The sequence below is a fragment of the Aspergillus nomiae genome, assembly GCF_001204775.2.
Source record: "Aspergillus nomiae NRRL 13137 chromosome Unknown contig00023, whole genome shotgun sequence".
NCBI lineage: Eukaryota > Fungi > Ascomycota > Eurotiomycetes > Eurotiales > Aspergillaceae > Aspergillus > Aspergillus nomiae.
The window spans coordinates 145,407-168,467 of NW_015378078.1; the positions used below are offsets into that span (position 1 = coordinate 145,407).

At 47.1% G+C, this 23,061-nt stretch overlaps 7 protein-coding genes across 7 annotated transcripts; 3 read left to right on the forward strand and 4 right to left on the reverse strand.

Annotated features, from left to right (window-relative positions):
* Positions 1-296: 296 nt before the first annotated feature.
* ANOM_001778 (putative membrane bound cation transporter) lies at positions 297-2,934 on the forward strand (the record flags this gene model as incomplete). The annotated part of the gene is made up of 4 exons (XM_015547035.1): positions 297-1,088; positions 1,147-2,329; positions 2,382-2,568; positions 2,626-2,934. The coding sequence occupies 4 exons, from the start codon at positions 297-299 to the stop codon at positions 2,687-2,689; spliced, it is 2,226 nt and encodes a 741-aa protein (XP_015410790.1). The 3' UTR covers positions 2,690-2,934.
* Positions 2,935-3,064: 130 nt separating this feature from the next.
* On the reverse strand, positions 3,065-5,346 carry ANOM_001779 (zinc-binding alcohol dehydrogenase family protein; the record flags this gene model as incomplete). Its single annotated transcript, XM_015547036.1, has 8 exons — positions 3,065-3,155; positions 3,209-3,295; positions 3,362-3,426; positions 3,968-4,301; positions 4,353-4,854; positions 4,907-4,974; positions 5,038-5,212; positions 5,274-5,346. The coding sequence occupies 8 exons, from the start codon at positions 5,344-5,346 to the stop codon at positions 3,065-3,067; spliced, it is 1,395 nt and encodes a 464-aa protein (XP_015410791.1).
* Positions 5,347-8,669: 3,323 nt separating this feature from the next.
* ANOM_001780 (uncharacterized protein) lies at positions 8,670-9,719 on the reverse strand (the record flags this gene model as incomplete). The annotated part of the gene is made up of 1 exon (XM_015547037.1): positions 8,670-9,719. One exon carries the CDS (start codon positions 9,717-9,719, stop codon positions 8,670-8,672), a length of 1,050 nt encoding a protein of 349 aa, XP_015410759.1.
* A 1,213-nt stretch (positions 9,720-10,932) lies between these two features.
* On the forward strand, positions 10,933-11,841 carry ANOM_001781 (uncharacterized protein; the record flags this gene model as incomplete). The annotated part of the gene is made up of 2 exons (XM_015547038.1): positions 10,933-11,071; positions 11,141-11,841. 2 exons carry the CDS (start codon positions 10,933-10,935, stop codon positions 11,839-11,841), a joined length of 840 nt encoding a protein of 279 aa, XP_015410758.1.
* A 4,736-nt stretch (positions 11,842-16,577) lies between these two features.
* ANOM_001782 (bifunctional fumarylacetoacetate hydrolase/alpha/beta hydrolase family protein) lies at positions 16,578-18,350 on the reverse strand (the record flags this gene model as incomplete). The annotated part of the gene is made up of 1 exon (XM_015547039.1): positions 16,578-18,350. The coding sequence occupies one exon, from the start codon at positions 18,348-18,350 to the stop codon at positions 16,578-16,580; it is 1,773 nt and encodes a 590-aa protein (XP_015410757.1).
* A 1,375-nt stretch (positions 18,351-19,725) lies between these two features.
* Positions 19,726-21,531, forward strand: ANOM_001783 (uncharacterized protein; the record flags this gene model as incomplete). Its single annotated transcript, XM_015547040.1, has 7 exons — positions 19,726-19,954; positions 20,004-20,254; positions 20,299-20,477; positions 20,536-20,596; positions 20,647-20,830; positions 20,886-21,087; positions 21,147-21,531. 7 exons carry the CDS (start codon positions 19,726-19,728, stop codon positions 21,529-21,531), a joined length of 1,491 nt encoding a protein of 496 aa, XP_015410756.1.
* Positions 21,532-22,259: 728 nt separating this feature from the next.
* Positions 22,260-23,061, reverse strand: ANOM_001784 (WW domain protein; the record flags this gene model as incomplete). Its single annotated transcript, XM_015547041.1, has 2 exons — positions 22,260-22,399; positions 22,471-23,061. Coding segments are annotated over 2 exons (731 nt in total), but the record flags the coding sequence as incomplete, so codon positions are not given.

Genomic DNA, 23,061 nt, shown 5'->3' on the forward strand with positions numbered 1-23,061 from the left:
GAATCCCCTGAAGCTTGTCCTATTCCTTCCATTCCTCTCTTTTTCTTTTTCGGTTTCTGCAATATCTGCAATTACTGCCTAGGGATTCGACCTAGTCCCCTGCCCCTGTGACCTCCGATCTCTGGCTCTGAAATACATGCGTAAGTTGCCCTCTGCTCCACTCCATTCCTCTCCACCCTTATCTGCTTTCCCGTTCTGGATAAGAGCTGGCCGCCAGCTGCTAAGAAGTGAATTTGCCCTCGTTACCCCCAACTGGGTCGAATATCAAGTTTTGTGCTTTCTTGACTGACGATTTGATGCGCCCTCCAGACCGTATTCATTCGTGGGCGAAAGCTCACGCGTCCTCTCGTGGTTCTGCTCCTGAGACTCAAACTCCCTCCAGCACTCTCGGTCCTCAACCCGCTGTAGGAGTGACCGCAACCTCCCAGCAAAATGGACAAGTGACTGATCCCGTTGGGACCCTGGCAACACCAGGGTCGGATCCTGAAAAACCCGATGGGGAGCAACCGTCTGCCCCCAACCGAGGACTTTTGGTCCGTATGAAGGATGGCAGCATCCGTTTCCTCAGCCATACGAAGCATGCCCTTTGTCACAGCTGGGTCAATGTTCTGCTCGTATTCGTGCCCGTTGGCATTGCCGTTGAGGCTGTCGGCTTAAGCCCGGGCCTTGTCTTTGCCATGAATGCCATCGCCATCATTCCACTCGCCGGTTTATTGAGCCATGCCACCGAATGTGTCGCTAGTCGTTTGGGAGACACCATCGGTGCTCTTATTAACGTCACCTTCGGAAATGCGGTCGAGCTCATTATCTTCATTATTGCACTGGTCAAGAATGAAATCCGAGTGGTTCAAGCCTCCTTGTTAGGCTCCATATTAGCAAATCTGCTGCTCATCATGGGAATGGCCTTCCTCCTGGGAGGTCTTCGTTTCCAGGAACAAATCTACAACAGCACTGTCACTCAAATGAGTGCATGTCTTCTCAGCTTGAGTGTCATGAGCTTGCTTTTGCCGACCGCTTTCCATGCCTCATGGTCAAACAATGCAGCGGCTGATAAGTATACTCTGAAAGTCAGCCGCGGAACTAGTGTGGTAAGCAGCGAATATTCTTGGTGCTCTTCAAACATCCCTATTAATGCTTGTTGAACAGGTCTTGCTTCTGGTGTACATCCTGTACATCGTCTTCCAGCTCAAGTCCCACTCCTACCTTTACGCCAGTATCCCCCAGCAGATCATCGATGAGGAATCCCACCCTGGTGTTCTGGCCGATTTCATGAACCATTCATCAGATTCCTCCAGCAGTTCGTCGGATGAATCCGACGACACGACAACGTCATGGAGCACTGCAAAACGTATTAAGAAAGCGATGAAGTACCGCAGACATCGAAAATCGAGCACTAGCTCCAAGGGCACCGCTTCTACTCCATCATTCCGCAAGCAGGTTCTGTCGGAAATGCCATCCACGGGAAGCAGCGAGACGCCCGACTCTGTTCATCGCTCAACATCGATCCCCACAGACGATCCCGCATCCTGTGCGATTGAAATCGGTGATGACCCTCGCTACGATGCAGACAATGATGCGAACCAATTCGAACCCCACTTCCGAGACTTCGGTCAGGAATCCAGTAAAGTGAAGCTTTCCAAGAAAGAGCTTAAAGCCAAGCGACGTGAGATGCGGAAGCAACAGAAGCTTGCAGAAAAGGCAAATGAAAAGGCCGCTACGGACAGTGCCACCAATACTCGACCATCCTTCAAGACTCACTTGTCGGAACCTCCCTTGGAGCTGAGCGGATTGGAGAAGGGCCCACAGGACCTGGATTCTCCCAAGAGACGCAGTGCATTCCGTCCTGCTATCCCCTCCCTGTTGTCAAACACTGTTTTCTCTAACTCTCAAGCCCCATACAACGTACGGGGTGATCCATCTGGAAATCTCAACGGCCTCCGACGCACAAATTCCCTCCCGTCTCGAATGAACCGCCCTCCACCTGTTGGGAATGCGGTTCAATTCGCCCGTGGCGCAGCCCGAATGCCCACCGCTGTCAACCCGCAGACCCTCCAACCAGCACCGGAACATCAAGAACCGGAAATGTCACGCACGGCTGCAGTTGTCATGTTGCTTCTCTCTACTGGTTTGGTCGCTGTTTGCGCTGAGTTTCTAGTGGACGCAATTCCCGAGATGATCGAAAGCTCATCCGTCAGTGAGGCCTTTATCGGTCTAATCATTCTCCCTATTGTTGGAAATGCAGCGGAACACGTTACCGCTGTTAGTGTGGCCACCAAGAACAAAATGGACTTGTCGATTGGTGTCTCCGTTGGTAGCAGTATTCAAATTGGTGAGTTGGAACAAACCTCTTTCACCAGACATGTATAACTGACGTTTAACAGCCATTTTCGTCACTCCTCTGGTGGTCATTCTCGGCTGGTGCATGGACAAAGACATGTCCTTGTACTTCACTCTATTCGAGACTATTTCTCTCTTCGTCACTGCATTCGTGGTGAACTTCCTGGTGTTAGATGGTCGCAGTAATTATCTGGAAGGAGCTCTTCTGATTGCGGCCTATGTGATTATTGGGTATGTCACGGGTCTGGGACCGCATGCTTTTCCATTCAGGACTAACATTTAGTACAGTGTTGCTGCGTTCTTCTACCCCCCTGCTAATCTATCGAGCGATGTTGCTACTGCTGGGCATTAGTTACACGCAATATCCGACGGTTGATGCTAATGGATGTCGTCGGACTATTCTTCTTTCTACCTCACTACGAAGTTAAATGTAATAGTTATTATTTGCCATGGTAGGAGAAACGATTCGGATGAGATGGTACATAAGGTTTATTCTTCTCGGGCTGGATGGCATTGGAAACACTACCAGAGTGAATTACGTCCGAGCACCTTGCAGTTTTCGGGCATGTTTTTCTACTGATAATAGTTATCTACTCATTACAACGGGTACTCTGTATCTGGTTTTCAGATCCAGGGTTTCCTATTGTCCAGCACACTTCTTTATAATTCTGGCCCACAATCGTAGTTCTAGATCCATGAAAATCTCCATTCGAACAAAGGATAACGATCATGCCTCCTGGTGAATATCAACATGTACACCTTCAGGAAACTGAACCCCCTTCAGATCATCCACGGTAACATTCTCCGGGGCGACAAATCTACGTATCATTAGTAACTATAACCAGACCTAAAAACGAGACTATAACCATACGAAGTGGTATGTATAGGAGGCATGCTCCTCATAGAGATGAACAAAGTCTGCTCCGTGGCTCCCTTTTCTGCGAATTTGTCCTTGGTCCTGTATTATGGATTAGAAGGGCATATCGAAGGGTAGATTGAAAGCGCAATCGATGGTCAGCATTACATTTGCTCGATGATGCTCCCGTATTGCTGATATACCTCTAGGGAGTCGTAGCGGATTAGGATCGTCTGTTAGGCATTAGTATAGTCAGTTTTTGTTGAATGGAATGGATTGTGACTGACAAACCGGCGCATTGCTCTGTTTAATTCTTTTTTATCAGGATTGTATTTAGGTAGTGCTTATTGCTTCATTTGTGTAGTGGAAATTACGTGTAGCGGGGTTCATGAATTGGGATGCTTCTGTCTTGCGGGAAAGCTATGCTGATGACATCATCGTCGGCTAGGTCTTTAATATTGCATGTCTAAATACTCGAGCTGGAGTTATACAGTAGGATAAATACCAGAATGATAGAAAGTCGTATCCAGGGATTTATTATAACTGTGTTCACAGTGCGTTTTATTTAGAATTAACAGATTCCCGCGTTGAATACTTTAAGGGGCATGTGTTAGTTCTCATATTCATTTAGAGATCTGTCATATGAAAGGCATACGAATTTTAGATGACAGATTGGAGTGCACAGAAATAAAATGTCACTCGGCAAGAAGCGATGCAGTTACTCTGATCGAAGAAGACTTAACACCATCCACCTTCCGATAAGCCAAGCCCGACCTTTCCAATGGCCTTGCCAGATTCAAGGATCCTATGTGCCTCTTTAATTCCTTCAAGATTCAATTGCAGTCGCCTCGTCAGGTGGCATTTGATCTTGCCTGCGTCAATAAGAGCTGAGAGCTCTTCCAACATTTCCCATTGATTAGTGTCAACGCCATGGTACATCCTCGATCCAAGCCAGCACCAGATGAATGCTAGAGACTTGGACATAAACTGAGTACCATACATGTTCATATCGGCGGATTGAACGATTGAGCAAACCTTACCCAGCGGAGCAATGACATCCGAACAAACACTAAGGTACTGCGACGTGGAATAGGTGATGTAGACATACCTGTCTCGAGAATTAGCATACATCCATTTGGAACGACGAATCACTGCTCACTTGATAGGCACATCAAGATGGAGCTCATCGATCTGCTTCTTCAAATCTTCCCGATGATTGATAACGTGAGTCGCTCCCATCTTCTTAGTGAAGTCGATCGTCTCAGGTCGCGATGCCGTGGTAATCACGACAGGTAACTCGAGTACCCATCGCGCGATTTGCGATGCCATGGCCCCTACACCACCGGCGCCATTGATGATCAGAATACCGACCTTTTCTCCCTTTTTGATCTCCAGCCGATCCAATAAGGACTCGCAGGCAGTTCCGTATGTTAGTGGCATCGCGGCAGCTTCAACGAAATCCAGTGATTTTGGTTTATGTCCGACAGTGACCTCTGGAACTAATTGGTATTCACAATAGGCTCCTTGTTTTGTCGGAGATGATACATAGAATACTTCGTCACCGGGTTTGAATCTGGTACATTCTGGGCCAACTTCTTGAACTATGCCGGCGCCGTCATATCCCATGATATGGAATGGACGAGGCACAAATTTATAATAATCTGTACACATTGAATTAGTCTTATTACTGTTCTGCTTCTGACCTGTTAGTACCTGGTGCATCATCATATGTTCCATTCCTGACTTTAGTGTCGATCGGATTGACAGCGGTAGCTTCCACTCTATCGCTTTCGTGAGCTGGCTTTGTTCACTATAAATTAGTAGGCTAGGTAAAAGAATGTTACTTGATAAGCAATTCCTTTCCTTGTGGCTTATCCGGCTTTGGAATCTTCCGGCATATGAGATTCTCAATAGGACCGTACTGTTCGACTCCCACGGCGTTCATAGCTGGTGGTTCCCGAAGTGACAATATCTTCAAATTTGGGGCAGCTGTTAAGATTGAAACTTTGAAGATCCGAACTTGAAGATTCAGTTAGAGCAAGAAGGAAGGTGTTGATGTGGAGTTTCTCAATCGGCGTACCGAATGATGTTATGATGATGTTACCCGAGAAGTGCCTTAGATTGGACCACGAAGCTTCTAGCCTTTTGTTCATTTTGATTTTAATGGTTGTTACCTGTGAGTGGCAATACACAATTATTGATTTACTTTATGCATAAAGCGCTAGGGCTCTGAGCCACTGTCCCAGCCTTGTTGGCTTGTTGACTGAATGCCTGGCTTAGTCTTCGCATAACTAGGGCAGTTTGCTACTATCTACTTTACTAGGTATAATACTAGATTTTATAAATCTACTACTGATAGTTTCTATCAACTTATGCCCAGATATGTAAAAGGTAGTAGGGGGGCATGCAAAATGGAACACTGGACTCACATAATCGGCAACGGCACCTATTTCAAGATGACTAGATAAACGGGGGGTGCTGGTACCCCTGTTTAAAAGAAATGTTCATGGAACAGCCCGCCTGTCTAGAGATTCTTCTGAGCAAGGATATTCCTTAGAAAAAGCCCACAACTCGACTCCTATCTCCAGGCCTGGTAGGCCTTGGATGCGCATCCATTCACTCGGCATATCGATTAAGAAGATAGTAAAAATCGAGTAGCTTTCATGCGATAATATCTTGTATGCGAGCTCTATGTGCATCGGAAGTGGACACTGACTTTGTGCCCTTAAGCCCGGAAGTTAACTATATGATGGCTATTTCGGTGCCAAGACAGATAAAATATTTGTGAAATCGATGTTCTTCGATCGACCAAATCTGATTATGCGTAAAACTGGACTAGATAAATGGACTTTGTACGGGAAAGATAATAGTCAGCATGTCGAAAGCTCCTAGCTCCTGGGGAGCGCTAGGCCTATTCAGGGCCTTACGATCCAGATGGAACCGAACGACCACTGTCAGAATAGAGCGTAACTACCCAGGATCCAAGATGTCTGAGCCACTGGACCGTTCGAACACGGCCATCTTGCAGGCCTAGTGACCAATTATTGGCTTGAATTCTCAGATTGACCTGAATTTCCGCCCGGTTTACATTAAATACCATGCTGAAACCGGGAGTTTTACTGCAGCACCCAACTTGGGCGGTTTTACTGCAGCACCCAACTTCGGCGGTCCATCGTATGCTCCAGGCGCAGGAGCGCAAGGTTCGAGAACAAAAGATAATTCGCCCGGCACGAAACCTTATCCGCCATACTTTCGCAAATAAGTGGGGTTTTGTACATACAGTGAACGTCGGCCATTGGAGACATGTAGATCATTGTGTACGATCTGCGAGAGCCTTTCTGCTGAATAAGTCGGTCAGTGTCTTATGAGCCATTCCCCCAATACAATATCATCACCAATATATATTTCTTCGTTAAACTATAGCTCGAGATCCAGGTGTTCTTAAGGCAGGGGCATGCCGCTTCTCCCTCTTCCTATGTTTCTTTCCCTTAGATCCTATATATACTATTTCCTTTGAGTATCTTGCTCCAGCCTTGTGTACGAACTTGGGATATTATTGCTCATCCCCATTGAATACATGTTTTAAGTTGTTTCGTCGCCATCTTCTCCCTTTAGCGACGGCCTTTTACCACGAAGCTACTGAGCCTTTCGTACAAATAATTCCTTCTTACCAATATGGCCGATCCTCCAGCCTCTTCAACTGCTTTTCCTCTCTATATTGAGCCTTCTCCTATTCCTATCCACAATGTAGCCCTATGTCCGGGGTGTGGAAACGTTGGGCCTCTGACCGGAGGTTGTAACATGGATCTGTCATCTCTCAGTGCAGCGTGTATGCCGTCCACCTTGTTCACACCTTACCCCCAATCGCCGGTCAGCCATTTATTGGACAAGGGTTTTATAGACCCAGGCTCTACTGTGCAATGTGGGCCAGGGGTGGGCGTTAATATGCACCCACTGACTGATTCACAATTCAACGAGGTTATTACTACCCCAGGGAACCATGCCGAGATTTCCAATGATAACTTCAATTTTGGTCTCAGCAATACGCAAGGTAATACCACGTTCGAAGGCAATGCCGCTTCAGACCAACAAGAGCATCTAGCAAGCAATCCCATAGTTGGTCCCAACATGCTGTCAATCCAGCTCCAACCCAGAGATGGACAACACAATGTTCGTACAGACATGAATAAAAGGTACCACTATCCTAGCTCTGTACCCAATGTCTATGGCGGTATGCCTAACCGGATATAGTGACATGAATGCGCAACCTATCCTCCAATGCAGATGGGAGGGCTGCACCTATAGACGACACTTCAACCGTGAGGCAGACCTTATACGACATATTAGGACTATTCATATCTCTCCTGGATCTCATAAATGTGCTATTCTGAATTGCTTGAAGTCCTTCAATCGAGCAGATAATCTGAAAGAGCACATGCTTAAGGTTCATCAGATATCACATGATGATTAGGCTTCTGGATCATCTCTGACCTACATTCTTGCCTTTTTGTGCTTTGCGCGCTGATGTTTTCTTGATTCATACTTTCGGGATATTTTCTCTTTACAGTTATACATATGTATCCGAGCATTAGCCTAGAAAAGTTCACTTGCGCCTTGTTATATTGAGCAAACTGGCGTTTCTATTCATGTCTACCTCCCTTGTTATTTTCCAACTATCTGCATTGCCTTGGCGTTCTCTTACTTTGTCTCTCTCCTCTCCTATATAATCCCTAAACTATCATGAGATATGATAGTACGCCATCAGTACTACAACGTATGGCAAACTCAATGCCGAACAATAGCCATCCATTCCTGTCATAAGCATACCTGTGTCTCCAACCAAGGCTAACAATATCAGCATGAACTGGAAATACTATTGAGATAGATATACTCGTACCTACTACCTCATATCGTAGTAGAGTTGAGATAGAGTATAAATGGCTCTTGCTACAAAGCTATGTCTTACAATTGCTCTCAAGCAGGCAGACTGTGCAGATCTATAATACCCGATACAGTAAGATTGGTAGCTGGCCTTGTGTTGTTACAGCTGAGCACACAGCATATGCTCAGGCCTTACTTCTTTGATTTATTGCGGGTTACCAGGTGTGCAATGTGTGAACAATCTCAGACTTGCATCGGTTCGTACAGCCAAGTATATGCCGTTTGGGAAAATCGATAATTCACCATAACAGATGAAAATCCCTCTTTCTCAACAGGGGAACAATGGAGACGAATATATGTTTATATTGAGAATGGATGGGAGGGCTACTTTGATGGATAGGATCTGAGATTCTTGGAGCAGGTACAGAGTGCAATGTTATCACTTTTTCTAGATTGGTGGTGTCGATGAGAATCTGAATACGATTCATGGAGATTGTGTAGTCGTGCGACGATCACTCGACCAAAAGCCAGTCGGCAGATGACCATATCTTGCACCTCAGTATATTCAACAGTTTAAACATAACAAAGTCCAAGTCTAGTTAGATATATTCTTCTCCATCCAATCCATGATCAAATCCGCAATCTGGAGATTATTCTTATCCTGCATCAGCATATGACTATTCCCATATATGCCCAATCTAGGCAGCTCCGCCACAAACGCTTTTCCCCCGGCAGCAGTGAGTCGGTCCACGAGAGCCTGACAGCCCTGAAGTGACTGTGGCCAGAGTCTGCGCGAAACCTTAGCTTGATCAAGGTAGTCGCCATAAACAAACAATGTAGGAATTGTCGCCAGCACAGCTATCTCCTCGTCCGTTGGCATGGAGCACTGTCCCTCGATCGAAACAATACCCTTGACAGCCGAAGGGTCATTCAGGGCTGCACGGAAGGGGAAGAACGCTGATTCGGAGTGTCCAACCAACACCGCACCGTGTACCTGTTTAGCCAAGGTCGCCAGATTGGCGAATACGGGATTCGGATCCGGCAGGATGACGTTCAAATCCGGGATCACTTGCTTGGAGAGTTGTTCCATGGCCTCCAGGGGAAATTGCTGGCCTGGAAAAACCTGGGGGTAGGAGTATCCGAAGCGGAAGAGATCCCAGGCGCGCTCACGGCCGGCGCTCTCAAGCCTCGGCAGAGCCGATGGGGCTGCCTCTCCAATCTTCACTTTGTTGAAAATGGTCGGGTCAAAACCAGAGCGAGCACGAGACGTCTGATCAGGTACATAGACGGGGTGGCCTTTTCGCACCAGATATTCGGCCCAGCCCATGCGACCGTCGGGCGTATCCTTGTATGATTTCCCGCTGAGGCAGCAGCCGTGGACAAGAATGTATGGGAGGCCGTCGCCGCTCATCGGAATTTGGTATTCCACATACATTTGTTCCACGGAGATCCAGTCTTCCCGAGGATAATCATTTAACGGGTCTGAGGGATCTCCAATATTCACTAAAGCCTTCACTTCGCGACCGCCGACGAAGAAGTCGCCCGCATCTTGTAAGATAAGAGGTCCATTGCGGTGGCCTTCGATATGCAGGGACGTGGCCGCTGCTAGTGTCGCGGAAGCGACAACACACAAAAATGACAACATACGTATGCTTTGCGAGACTGTTATATACCCTCTGATCAGCATTTCACATGACTGAAGAGATTCGAAAATCCAGGTCGCCAGCTTTGGTGCTGCATGGAATATGGACACCGACCTTTACGCATTCGCCACATGCACTTGATAAAAGGCAGTTTATCACACCACTAAAGAAAGAAAGAAAGAAAGTCCAGTGCGTCAGATACACCAGGTTCCTTGGAGGGAATATGAGCCTCATGAACTCCGCGGGTCTATTCGATTCTTCCTGCGACCGAGTTCTATTTTTATCATTACTAAAGACCAAATGTGATAAGACCCCGCTCGGCTGCATATCAAGGAGGCTGAGCTGACAACCCCTTGAGGCACTGGACCCTGGTTAGCCCCTTGTCAGTCCGTCGACAGACTCGAGCTTTGAGTAAATAGTCCGATCTTAGTACGTGTGATAATGCATGTGGTTGTTTCTATTAGTTAGTTGCCAAGGCCATCACAGCTATCCTGTGCTGATAGGGCAAGCCTGCTCCAATCAATCTGTCGGTCTTCATCCATCAGATCGTGCTGATTGAGATCTGCGGAACATGAATGTGACTTTGGGATCTCAGCTACATCCTTCATTGGATATACCACAAACGATAAAAGGAAATTCGTTACGTAAAACTATCATTTAAATACAGAATTATGGTGCAATATCTCTCGCTGGGGATGCCATCCCAACCGGACCATCTATCGGTCTATTTATTCAGCAGAATTTTACAGGCGGCAAGCGTCATTTCCGCATTCAAGGGTTGGCTTCGACACGTGAGGTTCTCAATGCTGTTTCACTGTCATATAAAATATATTCGACAAAGGACTATACTGTCATACGCTAGCGATTAAGAGCGATCAACGGAGTATTCCGTACATAATCATGCATATTGGACATTGCTAATTTTTGGTACCTCTCCGGGCTGCATAGTCACGGCCGTGGTTCCTGCCAGACCAGCATACAGCTTGTTAGCTGCTTCAGTGGACCCTCATTTCGCGGGATACTACATTGCGAAAGCATTACCCTAAGAAAAAGAAAAGCCCCGCAAGACACCGCAAGGGACCAGGGAAGCCTCTAAATTCCACATCTCGCTGTTATTTGTGTCGCTGTTATTTCCCAAGATTTTCAATTCATCTCGGCCAGCCTTCACTCTTGGTTGAATCCCGTGAATATCTTTGACAACGTCGACAAGACAAAATGAAAATACTCTGTCTCCATGGCTTCGGGACAAACCCAGGTATCATGAAACGCCAGATGTCGGCACTGATCAAGCACTGCGACCCTAGATGGCAATTTGACTTCCTGGCAGGCAATGTAGAATGCCCAGGAGCGCCAGGTTAGTCAAATATACCGTGTCGGTAGTATCTACCTGAGCATGAATCTGATCCTTAGTAAATTTCCACAGGCGTTGAGGCCTTTCCTGGGCCCTATCTCTGCTGGAGTTCAGACTATGGTCCACTCAGCATCCGAGCAGCCCTTGATCTAATTCATGAAACTTTTCAGAGTGAAGGCCCTTTCGATGGGGTCTTCGGGTTCAGCCAAGGGGCCGCCATAATAGCCGCCTATCTCCTTGAGCAAGCGGATTTATATCCGGACAGACCTTTGCCAGTCCGGTTTGGGATCTTCTGTTGTTCAACGCCAATCCTCACGGCAGATCCAGACTATATTTACAATCTATATGGCACGCTGTCTGATGAGGATATCCGACGCCTCCGCTCAGGCGAGGGTGATCAAATAGCTCAACTTCCAGACTCAGTCCGGCCTGCGGCAGACGTGCTAGTGAAGGGATTAGCTGCCATGGCACCCGTCCATGGTGATTCACTCTCGTACTTTCTCAATCGTCCCTTTTCTGAGATCCCAGGTGTGGTTCTTCCTGATCAGTATAAGCCGCGTCTTTCCATCCCGACGCTCCATATTTACGGAAAGGATGATCCGGTATCACTGAAGGAAGCATGTATATTTAACGCGGCTTTTTGCGACCCCAGGTGGCGAAAGCTTTACAGGCATAGCACCATCCATAATATTCCTCGCTCACCAACGGATGTGAAGGAAGTGGTATCGCTCATGGAGTCGATGATTTCACATGGTCAACGATCGCGGCTATGACCGCCAGGGGAATTACTCTGGCGGGTGTGATCTGGAATACCCTCTGTTTGTTTGGTTTGCGAATATGACTCAGATTACAAGTAATACATAGAAGACTACAAGTGATAACTAGAAGCTACAAGTTCTATCCAGAGAATCGTGAACGATAAAAGTACACGGCCTATCTCTGATAAAATGACACCTGCCAAAGGCTTCTTAAATACAATGCTACACGGAAATTTATCTATTACATGTTTCATTTAGGCTCAGCTCTTTCTATTGGTGACAGGTATCCAGGAAAGAGAAAGTTTTTGGTCTTCTAGGGATTGGACGCATTTGAGCCGAAAGAGGTGGCCAAAATAGTTCATCCCACTGCTTTGACAAAATATCTGGGAGCGTTTTGGGGAATTCATTCAGCATTAAATCCTGAACTAGTACGTTCGATCTTCAGACTAGACCCTAAGGATGGTAAATAGACCATGAATATATGGCGGGGGTATAGCTAAGCAGCTGTTCGTATGTGGTAATGAGAGCGACATATAAACAAAAAAGAGTCTGTTTAGATTCTACATATTAGGCAATTAAACAAGGCCCCTAGTGCTATTCAGACAATTGAGAACAGTGTACTCTAGTTAACTATATACATGTATGCTTGTGTAGCCTGCATTTCAACTGGGTAAAGAAGCTCTGAATGCCCCCAGGTCTAAACGACACGAGCTACACGGCATATATAGAAGCTATCGCAAATCTGGCCTCAGAGCACGGAAAAGTATGTCACGCACAACACTTGCGTCTCCTATCGTCTCAAGAATAGTCTGAAGGTTAGGACCGCTACCGGCGCTGGCAACCGTGGCTAGGTCAATCTTGCCAAAGTAATCAGCGAACAGAAAAGTCTCCTTGTCACTTTTCAAGACCTTTCGAAAGTCCATCACTAACTTTTCGTCAAAAGTGCCATTGTCTCTGAGCTTGTTCAGATGAACTATGGCGTTATTTCGGGCTTTGTGCGACGACTCAGCGAAGGAATTTCCAAACTCTTTGATCTTCTCCTCGGTTGTGACTTGGAGTAGAGAAGCAAATACTCTGCGAGCTTCCTCTTCCTGTTGAGCCGCAAGGAAATTCGAGAATTCATTGTGCTTTGCTTCCCGAGCAAGATGCTCGGCATAATCCTTCAGGAGGCGTGCAATAGCTTCCTCAACAGGCAGCTGAGGGAACTTGTCAGTGATGTCCTAGGGAAATTGCGGATAGTTAATGTGTTTTGCAACAAGAGTTTTTCTAACCTTCTCAGCCAGGACGTCCGTCAGTGAGTGCGCTTGCTCACGGGACAGCGAGAGGCGGGCCTCGATGTCGAAAATATTATATGCGGACTGGTCCATTACGTATGCGGCGAGGCTTTTAACCACAATGTCGGACACCTCATTGATAATGGCAGCCGAAGGCTGTCCACCTGCTCCTGCTTCGTAGCTTTCTTTGATCACGCTCTGTAGCTTAGATTCGAAGCCAGGGTGGAAGAAAGGCGCTTTGGTAGAGTCGTTGAATTCACGCTTTGGACCATTGTCTAAGGTATTTTTGATATCATGTTCCGGCATTTGCGCCGTGATGCCGCCATATTTCCAGTTCCCCATCTTAGGATAGTAAAATCAAGCAAGAGAGAGCAAGCGAAGAATTTAATGTTCTTTTGAACACGAGGAGTTTAACGCATGGAATAATGACAGGGCTCTTCGGGTAACTATTGGAACTTTTGCTTACTTATACTTACATCCCAAGATTCCCGAGTCCGGTGATCCCTCGAGATCTCGAATTAAGACGGCGGTTCATCTGTCGGATGCTGCATTGCAACATGGCCATGTAACATACAGATACAACTTATTTGACTCTTGATCCATGGTAAGTACAAGGTTCAATGAGATATTGGGACTAGATTCATCGAACCCGGCAGGGCCTCTTGTGATGTGTCCCAATGTGTCTTTGATGCATAAGATCATGATGTAAAGTTTATTGTATATGACAGACTATGGAGAAAGATAACCACAGAAGAGATAAAGTTAAATGAATTTACAAGAGCGAATCATAAGTAGATGTCACAAGATGAAAGCAAGTCTATAACATATTCGCAACTGAAATGATTCGACGCAAACGGCAAGGGAATGCATACATATACATCCAGTGAGTCAGTGCCCCACAATGTTCACAGTTTAATAGCCGTGCACCATGGTTCGAACCTCAATATGACATAATGTGTCACAGTACAAGAAGGTTTAGATTAAACTCAGTATATCATATACTATGATATAGCATAAAAAGCCTAAATTTGGGAAGATGTACCAAGAAAGTAGAGAAATAGCTTACTATTTGGTATACCACCCTTTTGCCACCAAAGCTGTAAGATAGGAGCAGTGTAGCTCTATGTTTTAGCTTTAAAATCACGCTCCAGGCGGATAGGATTCATGAGATCATTGCGATGATTACTCCAAATAGCTGCCCAGACCATTATACGGATAGCTTTTACTTCCGTATGTGGTTGAACATACTCCTTTTTCCATGTTTCATCATGCAGATTGAGTCGAAACACGTATTGATGACGGTGGCCAGAACCCAATTATAACACAGACTGGCCACATATGGCGTCAATTTAAGATGCTTCTGAGCCCGTCATTTGCTATATCCCGATTCTTGAAGTGTGCGGTATAGTATGGCATGGGAAATTGTAAAATGTAGGATTTCTTAGACCTCCTGGCAGGTAATAACAGGATTTTGTTTAATCAATTGAATCAGGAGTAGAATTGAAGATGTCCCCTATTACCCTTTCTCCTCACATCTTAAACCATCATACCTATCGCAACTATAGTAAAGTCTTGTCGACGAGCATGTGTGGATCGTTCAATCAATTTTCTTAGCATCTGGGTGTCCCTGCTTGCGCTCATCTGCAAGGAAAGCAACGATAAGGAACTCTAGTAAACCAGTCAGCATTTTTCAGCAGCCATAGTAACCCAAAGACCTTACCTCCAAGACTCAGTCTGTTGTCCCCGCTAAGCTCCGACTTGCGGAATACCTCTTCAAGATCTTTAAAGCTCTTTTCATCGGTGGGGCTATAAGCTTGCATCAATTCATCTAGCGAGACATGTCCTGCGCAACCGTTATTATAATGGAGACGGAACGGTATAATATCTTAGCTCCTCACCATCTAGATCCTTGTCCTGTGGATAGTTCAGAACGCCGAAGTCAACTAGCTAGTCATAACCGATCATTAAACTTACTGCGGTATAGAAAATCTTCATCATTTGCTTGAAAAAATTGATCGAGTAGTATAGATCCTGGTCAAGTAGTCAGCCAAAAGGAAAGAGAGCGAGAGAAAGGAAAAAGCCAGTGATGGGTTCGTTACGTCTGGATCATTTTCATCCAATTCTCTCAGAATTGCTGTCCGAAGTTGACGTCTCTGCTCGAGTTCATACTCCTCCTTTGTCGGTGGTTGTCTATATCTTCCCCCCTGCGCCCCTTTCAACGCCTTGTGCATACTAAGATACATGGTTTTGCCTGGAATAGTAATGGAAACGAAAATGGAAACGAATCAACTAAAGTCTTGGGAAGAAAGATGCTTCTAGTACCAGCAGAGTTGGATTGTGTAAATTAAGACTGGAAACTGGGGATCTGAGCCCTGTTAAATATTGATGGGCGGGGCCGAGACAACGGACTGCTCCCAAAGAGGGCCCTCTTGACAGGTGACAGACAAATATGAGCCTGAAATGCTAAATCTGAATACAGTATGTATGCATCTATGAGCTGTGGATTGACTGTACCCTTGTTCTGCGACATGGCTTGTAGTGACCTGGGGCCGACTTTGCATTACATCTCCCGGATCTGCTGTTTTGTTCATGCCACCCCCACTTGATGTCATGCATTATTGAGGTTGCATATGTTAAGCTGGGGTTTGAAAGGAGAGCGCTGTACTCGAACGGATTGACTGCCAGTTCATTGATGCATGCGGAAGAGACTTGTGTATGCAACCAGCACTGGGTAGAATCTGTGGGACCAATTTTGAAATGTCCTCTTCCTCGCGCTACAGTTTCTGAATTTAATCATGTCATAAACAATGGAAGACGTCCGGAATCGATAGATAGTTAAAGGGTGATTCAATTACGAGGTAATTTGCTACTTTCTGTGGTTGACACCTGGACTATAATGTTCTGCCTCAGGCATCAAGTCCAGGCGAACACACATAGAAATCCCTCAAACAACAAGCCTTTAGATAATTCGGCACCCTGAGGGCTATATAATGTTATAACGACGAATGAAATAACTCAGTGGGTTGAGATATGTTGATTCGTGGTGTTTCCACCGATGACATCTTCCCAATTGGGCACCAGATGAGCCTGTAGCCAACACGATAGCTCCCTACGCCCTATTACCCCTGACATTTCACAATAGTATGCGCCTTTTACAGCTCCTTTATGGTTACCAGAGGGCACATCTTTGCTTTAACTGGGCTTACGCAGTTGGCTTAAGTACACCTGACTGGACGGGAAGCCTTGTTCTCCACATCTATGGTCGTATGCACTGATCAGACGATTAAGCATGGGTTGTGTGGATGGATTACGTCGGTGGGTTGCAGGATAGTGTATTTATAAGCGGTTAGAATCATACATTGTTTGTGTTTCTATCTCGCGTCTATATTTTATCACAAGTTTATATTGCTTAATAGCCTTTTCCACTGCAATGAAGCCTCAAAAGGCCACCCGACAACAAGCAACGTACCCCTAAGTCTACTGCAACGTTTCTAGAAAAGTATGAACTGCATCAGAAACCCCCTCAACATCTTCAAACAAATGCCAGTGCCCAATAGTCTCCAGCACCTGGACTTCAGAGTTTTTAATACTTTTCCCATAAGAAAAGCACAAATTCGGTGGACTGACAGCATCATGATCGCCCGTGAGGATAAACGTCGGACAATTTAAGCTTGCGGTATCAAGCGTCTCAGTGGCAGACTTTGCCAGAGCGGTGCATGCTTTCGCATATCCTTCTGGGTCTTGCCCAAGCAATGACATGCGCGTAGCTGCGACTGCTAAAGGATTTCCCTCCCTTGTTTTTGGAGACAATCCTGCGTTAACAACAGCGTCAACAACCGCCACCATACCCTTATTGCGGACTAATTCGGCGCGCGCAAAGCTTCCAGCACTGCCGGCTTTGGGCAACGGCGAGGGGGGTGGTCCCATAAGAATTAGAGAGGAGACTAGCTCTGGGTTTTCGAGGGCAAGCTTCATGGCAACGAGGCAGCCCATCGAGTGAGCGATGACTGTTGCTGGTTTGCGATCGGGACGAGCGTTGTGGTATACGTCGCGGATATCGGACGCGAGTGATGCGATGGTGATTTTGCTGAGCGCGTTGGTTGGGGATAGGCCGTGGCCTTCGAAATCACTTAAGTAAAGAGCATGCGTGGACGATAGTCTCGCGACAAGTGGACTGAAATACGTTGATGAACCGCCCAGGCCGTGTATAAAGATGATGGGTGGTCCTTCGGTGTGTCCTTGAACTTGAGAGAAGAGCTCTTTGGTGCCCATTTTCACGAGTCCTTCATGGCCTCGGGCCTTTTGGTTGGCTACTGGGATTGACGATTGAGATTTCACGCGCTCAACGGTTGGGTTGATGGCATCGGTGGCTGCCATGTAGTTTGTGAGAGTTCCCAGTCCGGTCACGGAGACTTTGACTTCGTCTCCAGCTTGGAGGAATTTCATGGGTCGGAAGCCGAATCCAACACCGTACGGCGTGCCGGTTGCAAGGGTATCTCCGGGCTGTAGTGTTTGGCCCTGGGATAAGCAGGAGACAAGAGTCGGGATACTGAAAATTAGCTGGTCGAGTGTGGCCTCCTGCCTCTTCTCTCCGTTGACGAACGTTTGCAATTGGAGATTCGTGGGAAGATGCTCCTTCGGAACCGCAATGGGTCCAATAGGACAGAATGTATCCGGAGACTTGCCGATGTAGAATTGTTTGTGGTCTCGCTGCTTTTCCCGAGCAGTGAAATCATTTATGATGGTGTAGCCCCAGACATAATCCATTGCTTCTGACTCAGGGATCTTGTGTCCGGTCTTGCCGATGATCACACCGATCTCACCTTCATAGTCTGGTGTCTCGGTGAACCCGGTATGAAGGAGGACCTGGTCTCCATGTGCGATGATAGACGTTACGCGTTTGGTGAAGATCACTGGGAAAGTCGGTTGGTCGTTTTTGTCTGATGAATCAAATCCGGAAGAATTGAACTCTTTCGCATGCTCGACATAGTTCTTCCCGACTGCCAGGATATCCCGGCCAGATATCGGCGGCAGCAGTTTAACCTGAGATAACGGAATGGAGTCCTCTCTTCCTAGCTGGATATTCTCCTCCCCCGCTTCGATCACCTGGTACAAATCGGAAATCCGAGTGCCGGATAGGAAAACAAGAGGGTGAATCTGCTCTGTCGCCAGGTCAAGATGGCCAATTCGATGCTGCCTGGAGTTGGGGTCGATGTAAGCGCAGTAATTGGTAGAGGGTGATGTCGCCATGTTGGTTTGATAGGCTACTTCGACACGGGATTGTAATTGTCTTTAAATAGTACGAGAGAGTCAATGGGTTCTACCGCAACTATTTATTTGAAGGCGTGCATGACGGTGAAAGGCAGAGATCCGCTTTTCCCCGCTGTCACGCCAAATCCCACCAATTGATACCGCAAGAGTACGGTATCTCCACATATCGTCGTGGGGGGAAACAAAGGCACTAGAATCCACGAGCTTAAACTGTGTTGTGATTCGCAAGCTTTTACCTCACTTCGTGCTCAAAAACTGATTTCGAAGGATCCTTCGTGTAGAATAACAGACGCAAGAAACTACTCGGTAGGGATATAGTATGATGTATCGTCCATATCATGTTACATGTAGACCTCTGAGCATGTCACCGATAGATAGCTTCCGACACTCTTTAAGAATAAAAGCAGCAGAGGATTATACCTGGGACTATCCATTACCAATCGTCCCCCAAAAGACTCAATCCTACATAATGCGGGGGTTCTATAAAGCGATTCTGAACCCCACTCGTCCGTCCGATACGGAGGGGTCTCCTATAATCTTGCAAAGGTTCTCGACCATGGAATCGCCAAAACTGCCACGAGCTGTCTTGGCCGAGGAAGCTTTGAATGACATCGACACTACCTTCTTGCTGAAAGTTGGTGCAATCATACACCACACTATCAATAACAATCCAAACATGGAGATCTTTTCGGGTTGCGTCTGAGCTTGAGTGCCACTGTTGCTCCACTCGGGACACTATGTTCGGATCGATATAGGGTAAGTCGGAGTTAGGTATTGACGATTCTTGGAATTGAAAATTTTCTGTAGGAGAAAATTAGGGCACCAACGTGGTTGCAGGGGCCATGTCTATTGCGTTGTCGCTATAAGTGCCGATCTTATAGGAGATTGGCGCTGTACCAGTTAAATATCGTTCACCAAATACTGTCACATCGGCACGCTGGTGGAGGCTCAACCACCCCATGATGGATTGAAAACATAAGTAATAGCGCATTTCTTAGAAGTCCGACTACTAACGGCGCCGGAAGCATTGGGGATAATCAACAAGTGACATGTGATCGGCGTTTTAGCAGATATGGCAGAGCGGAGAAGAGCGGCGTTCAGCGGAGACTCTACAGAAACCAGTAGATGATTATTGGTGCCCGCAGAGATCCCTGCCAAACAACAGCTAATAACATTGCGAGATCAGAAAGGATTACGCTGCAATTTTACTGAGAAGGATTGAGGAGGGGATGCTTCGTTCTCTAGTGCGTAGCACTATCTTTCATAGCTGCAGCCGTGGTATGATGCTTGGTCTATATATATTCGATGACGGCCCCAGTTGCTGCCCAGACACTACGTGCCAGCAAAAGATAGTATGGCCGCAGTACAAGTACCATGGACATCACCGGAGAATGTACCAGAGGTTTATGAAGGACCTCCGAGGAACATTGAATCCTTGAACAATCTAAAGTTCAATGAGAATCTCCAACCCAAGCAATACTCCATTGCGGGAACACATCCCGCGTCGAAAGTCCTTATCACCGATGTTCAGATTATAGAGGCTACCGGGAAAAGTCCGTATCGTGGGGACGTCCTCATTGTCGGTGGGTATATCCGTAAACTGTATAAAGATAGCCGCTGACTGGGTACCAGGGGAACGATTTGCACACGTGGGCGAAGTACCGGGAAAGGCGGAATTACTCAAAGACCCAAGTGTAAGAGTGTTCTATGGGAGTGGACGAACTTTGATACCCGGCCTTGGAGATGCCCACACACATCTGAGTTGGAATGGAGGTGACCTGGGCCGCTTGGGCGAGCTAGGAATCGAAGAACACACTCTTTTGACCGCCAGGAGTGCGCGTTGTTATCTTGATTCGGGCTACACCATGTACTTTGTTCCACAGGTAGAGGGTTTCTCTCGGTTATAGATTGCTAACTGTCATCTTAGGTGCTTTGGGGCGGCGGCAGCAAGAAGCGCCTCGATGTTGTTGTCCGCGATGCGATCAATATGGGTGACATTCCAGGACCTCGTTACCTCGCGAACAGTCAAGAAATAGCTCGTCGAGATGGAGACCTTGTACCAGGTATCACTGCATATGCTGATGGGCCTGAAGAGATGCGGAAAGTGTATGTGGACTTGCTTGGTTAAAGAAGAGCATTTGGATCCCTAACTACCTACCTCCAGAGTGCGTGAACATGCTGAATTGGGTGTGGATCAAGTGAAGCTGTCCATGTCAGGAGAATCGGTATAGTCTGTTGAACCTCAGTAGCTTCCGTGATACTCATGGCCATCTAGATTACCGAGATTCGAGATGCGCAGGACTGCTACTTCTCTGACGAGGAAACGAAGGCATGTGTGGATGAAGCACACAAGCATGGAATCCGGTTATGCGCCCATGCTCGGGCACGCGACTCTGTCAGACAGTGCATTGATCATGGAGTTGAGGTTATCTACCATGCGTCGTATATCGACGAGGAATGTGAGTAGCACATGAAGAAACTGTGCGAAGATTTTATACTGATTATCATGTACAGCTATGGATCTGCTGGAGCAAAAGAAAACACAGCATGTCGTCGCGCCCGGTTTGAACTGGCTGGTGGCAACACTCTACGAAGCGAACGCTTTTGGATATGCTACGGCAACAGCTGAAAAGGTAGGATACAAGAAGGAACTCGAGGTTGCTACCCGGGGACTTCGAGAGATGCACAGACGAGGAATTGTAGTGCTACCGGGAGGGTGAGTATCGAGTCTAGAAATCTAGTCTATCCCCATCAACTAATAGTTCAACCGTGTAGAGATTATGGCTTTGCCTGGACTCCACATGGCACATACGCCCGAGACCTTGAGCATTTTACGAAGCTTCTTGGGTTTACCGCCCATGAAGCCATTATCGCAGCAACTTATGGAGTCGCAAAACTGTTCATGAGGTCGCATGAGATGGGTCAGATCAAGGCAGGTAACTATGCCGACTGTGTTGTCGTCGATGGGGACCCCTTGAAGGATATCACGGTTCTACAAGATCACAGTAAATTGGAGATTATCATAATCAATGGCCGGGTGCATAAAGCAGGTCGGAAGGAACTGCTCATCCCAGGGAATTCGGAGATATACGACATCCACCAGATCCGTCAGGCGATCGAGGAGGTTGAGATTAAGGTCCCAATGCAGAAGGCCTATTGATGGCACGTATTTTATTAGGATGGTATGTTGGTGATAGAGACTCCATCCATTGCCCAGGTTCTTCTGATGACAGTTGTGCTTCTTCCAGCATGGGTATATTGGCGATACCAATCCTGGTGGGCATGCAAATCTCTTAGTATGTACATTCGAATCAGAGTTCCTCTATAGGATGAGGTGATTGCTAATCTCGCATCGACATACACTATTTTCCGTAGCTTGGAATGCCGAATGACTTGGGAATGAAAGTAGGGAAATGTTAGGTGCATTGCTGTTAATGTGTATTGTATGTCTATCTTCCAGTTTTGATCACTATGTATCCTGATGCTTATCTAAGGCCAAGCTATCGTGGTTGCTATTCTGCCTGAGGCACCGTAATTCATAACCCCGTCTCGACAGTGGTATGGTTAATCATAGGGCGGGAGGGTATTCCTTTGCAACTTCGTACGATAATGTTTGAGTAAAAAGCTTGAGAAAGCCATATCCGAACTTCGATATGTTAGCCCTACAAGGAGATTACGGATGACATCAGGTATCCACCAGAAGAGAACCAATCCAAATTAAAGGATATATTTTTGGAACATTTTACTGCAGGCCGAAAACGAGCAAACAAAAAAATACCCGAAGACACTAAGGCTAAAACCAAACCGGGCTAGTGCAAAGGACCCATTCTAGAAATGTTGAAGGGAGAAAAAAAACAAAATGCCAGCTCATCGTCCAAGAGTGCCCCACTACCAATCATCCACCGGAGGGGAATAAGAGCGCTCCTCAGGAGGCTCATCGTAGTGGTGGTAAATGTGCTGCTCCACGATCTTGTGCTCGACCTCTTCTTCTTCCTCCTCCTTCTCAGAATCGGAGGAGCTGTCGCCACCTGTTCTATGTTAGTTTTTGTTTCGGAAATATTTCGCTGTCTGGAAGGGATGTGGTAGAACGTAGACATACCAAATTCATGGTTAAGAACAGCTCCGGCAATACCACCAACCGCCAAACCTCCCATGGCTCCCATGAGCATCTTCTTCCTATCACTCTTCTTTCGCTCTTCCTCGGTCTCGCCCTGAGGAGGAGGGTAGTAGCCTCCCTCTTGGGGAGGGGGGCCGCCGTAGTAGCCACCGGGGGGAGGGCTAATCGGGCCGGAAGGAGGGGGGCTCATGATAGGGGGAGGGCCCATGTCACGCGAGCTATCGCCAAGAGGCTGTTCCCACTGGGAGTTGCCCGTGGCTACCTCAACCCAGAAGGCGCGGCGGGCGTGGGCTCCCACTCCTGGACCCAACCCATGGGAAGAGGTGGTGGGGGGAATTGAGGGAGGACGGGCAGAAGGTGGTGCAGAAGAATAGGGAGGGCGAGAGTCGAAGGAACGGTCTGAATCGTATGGTGGTCTGTCATAGGGGGGGCGCTGGTCTTGAGGGGGCTGCCCATATGGCGGGCGCTCGTATGGCGAACGGTCGCCGGGAGGAGGCTGTTCGTATGGGGGGCGCTCGTACGGTGGACGCTCACCACCAGAGGGAGGCCGGTCATATGGGGGGCGCTCATATG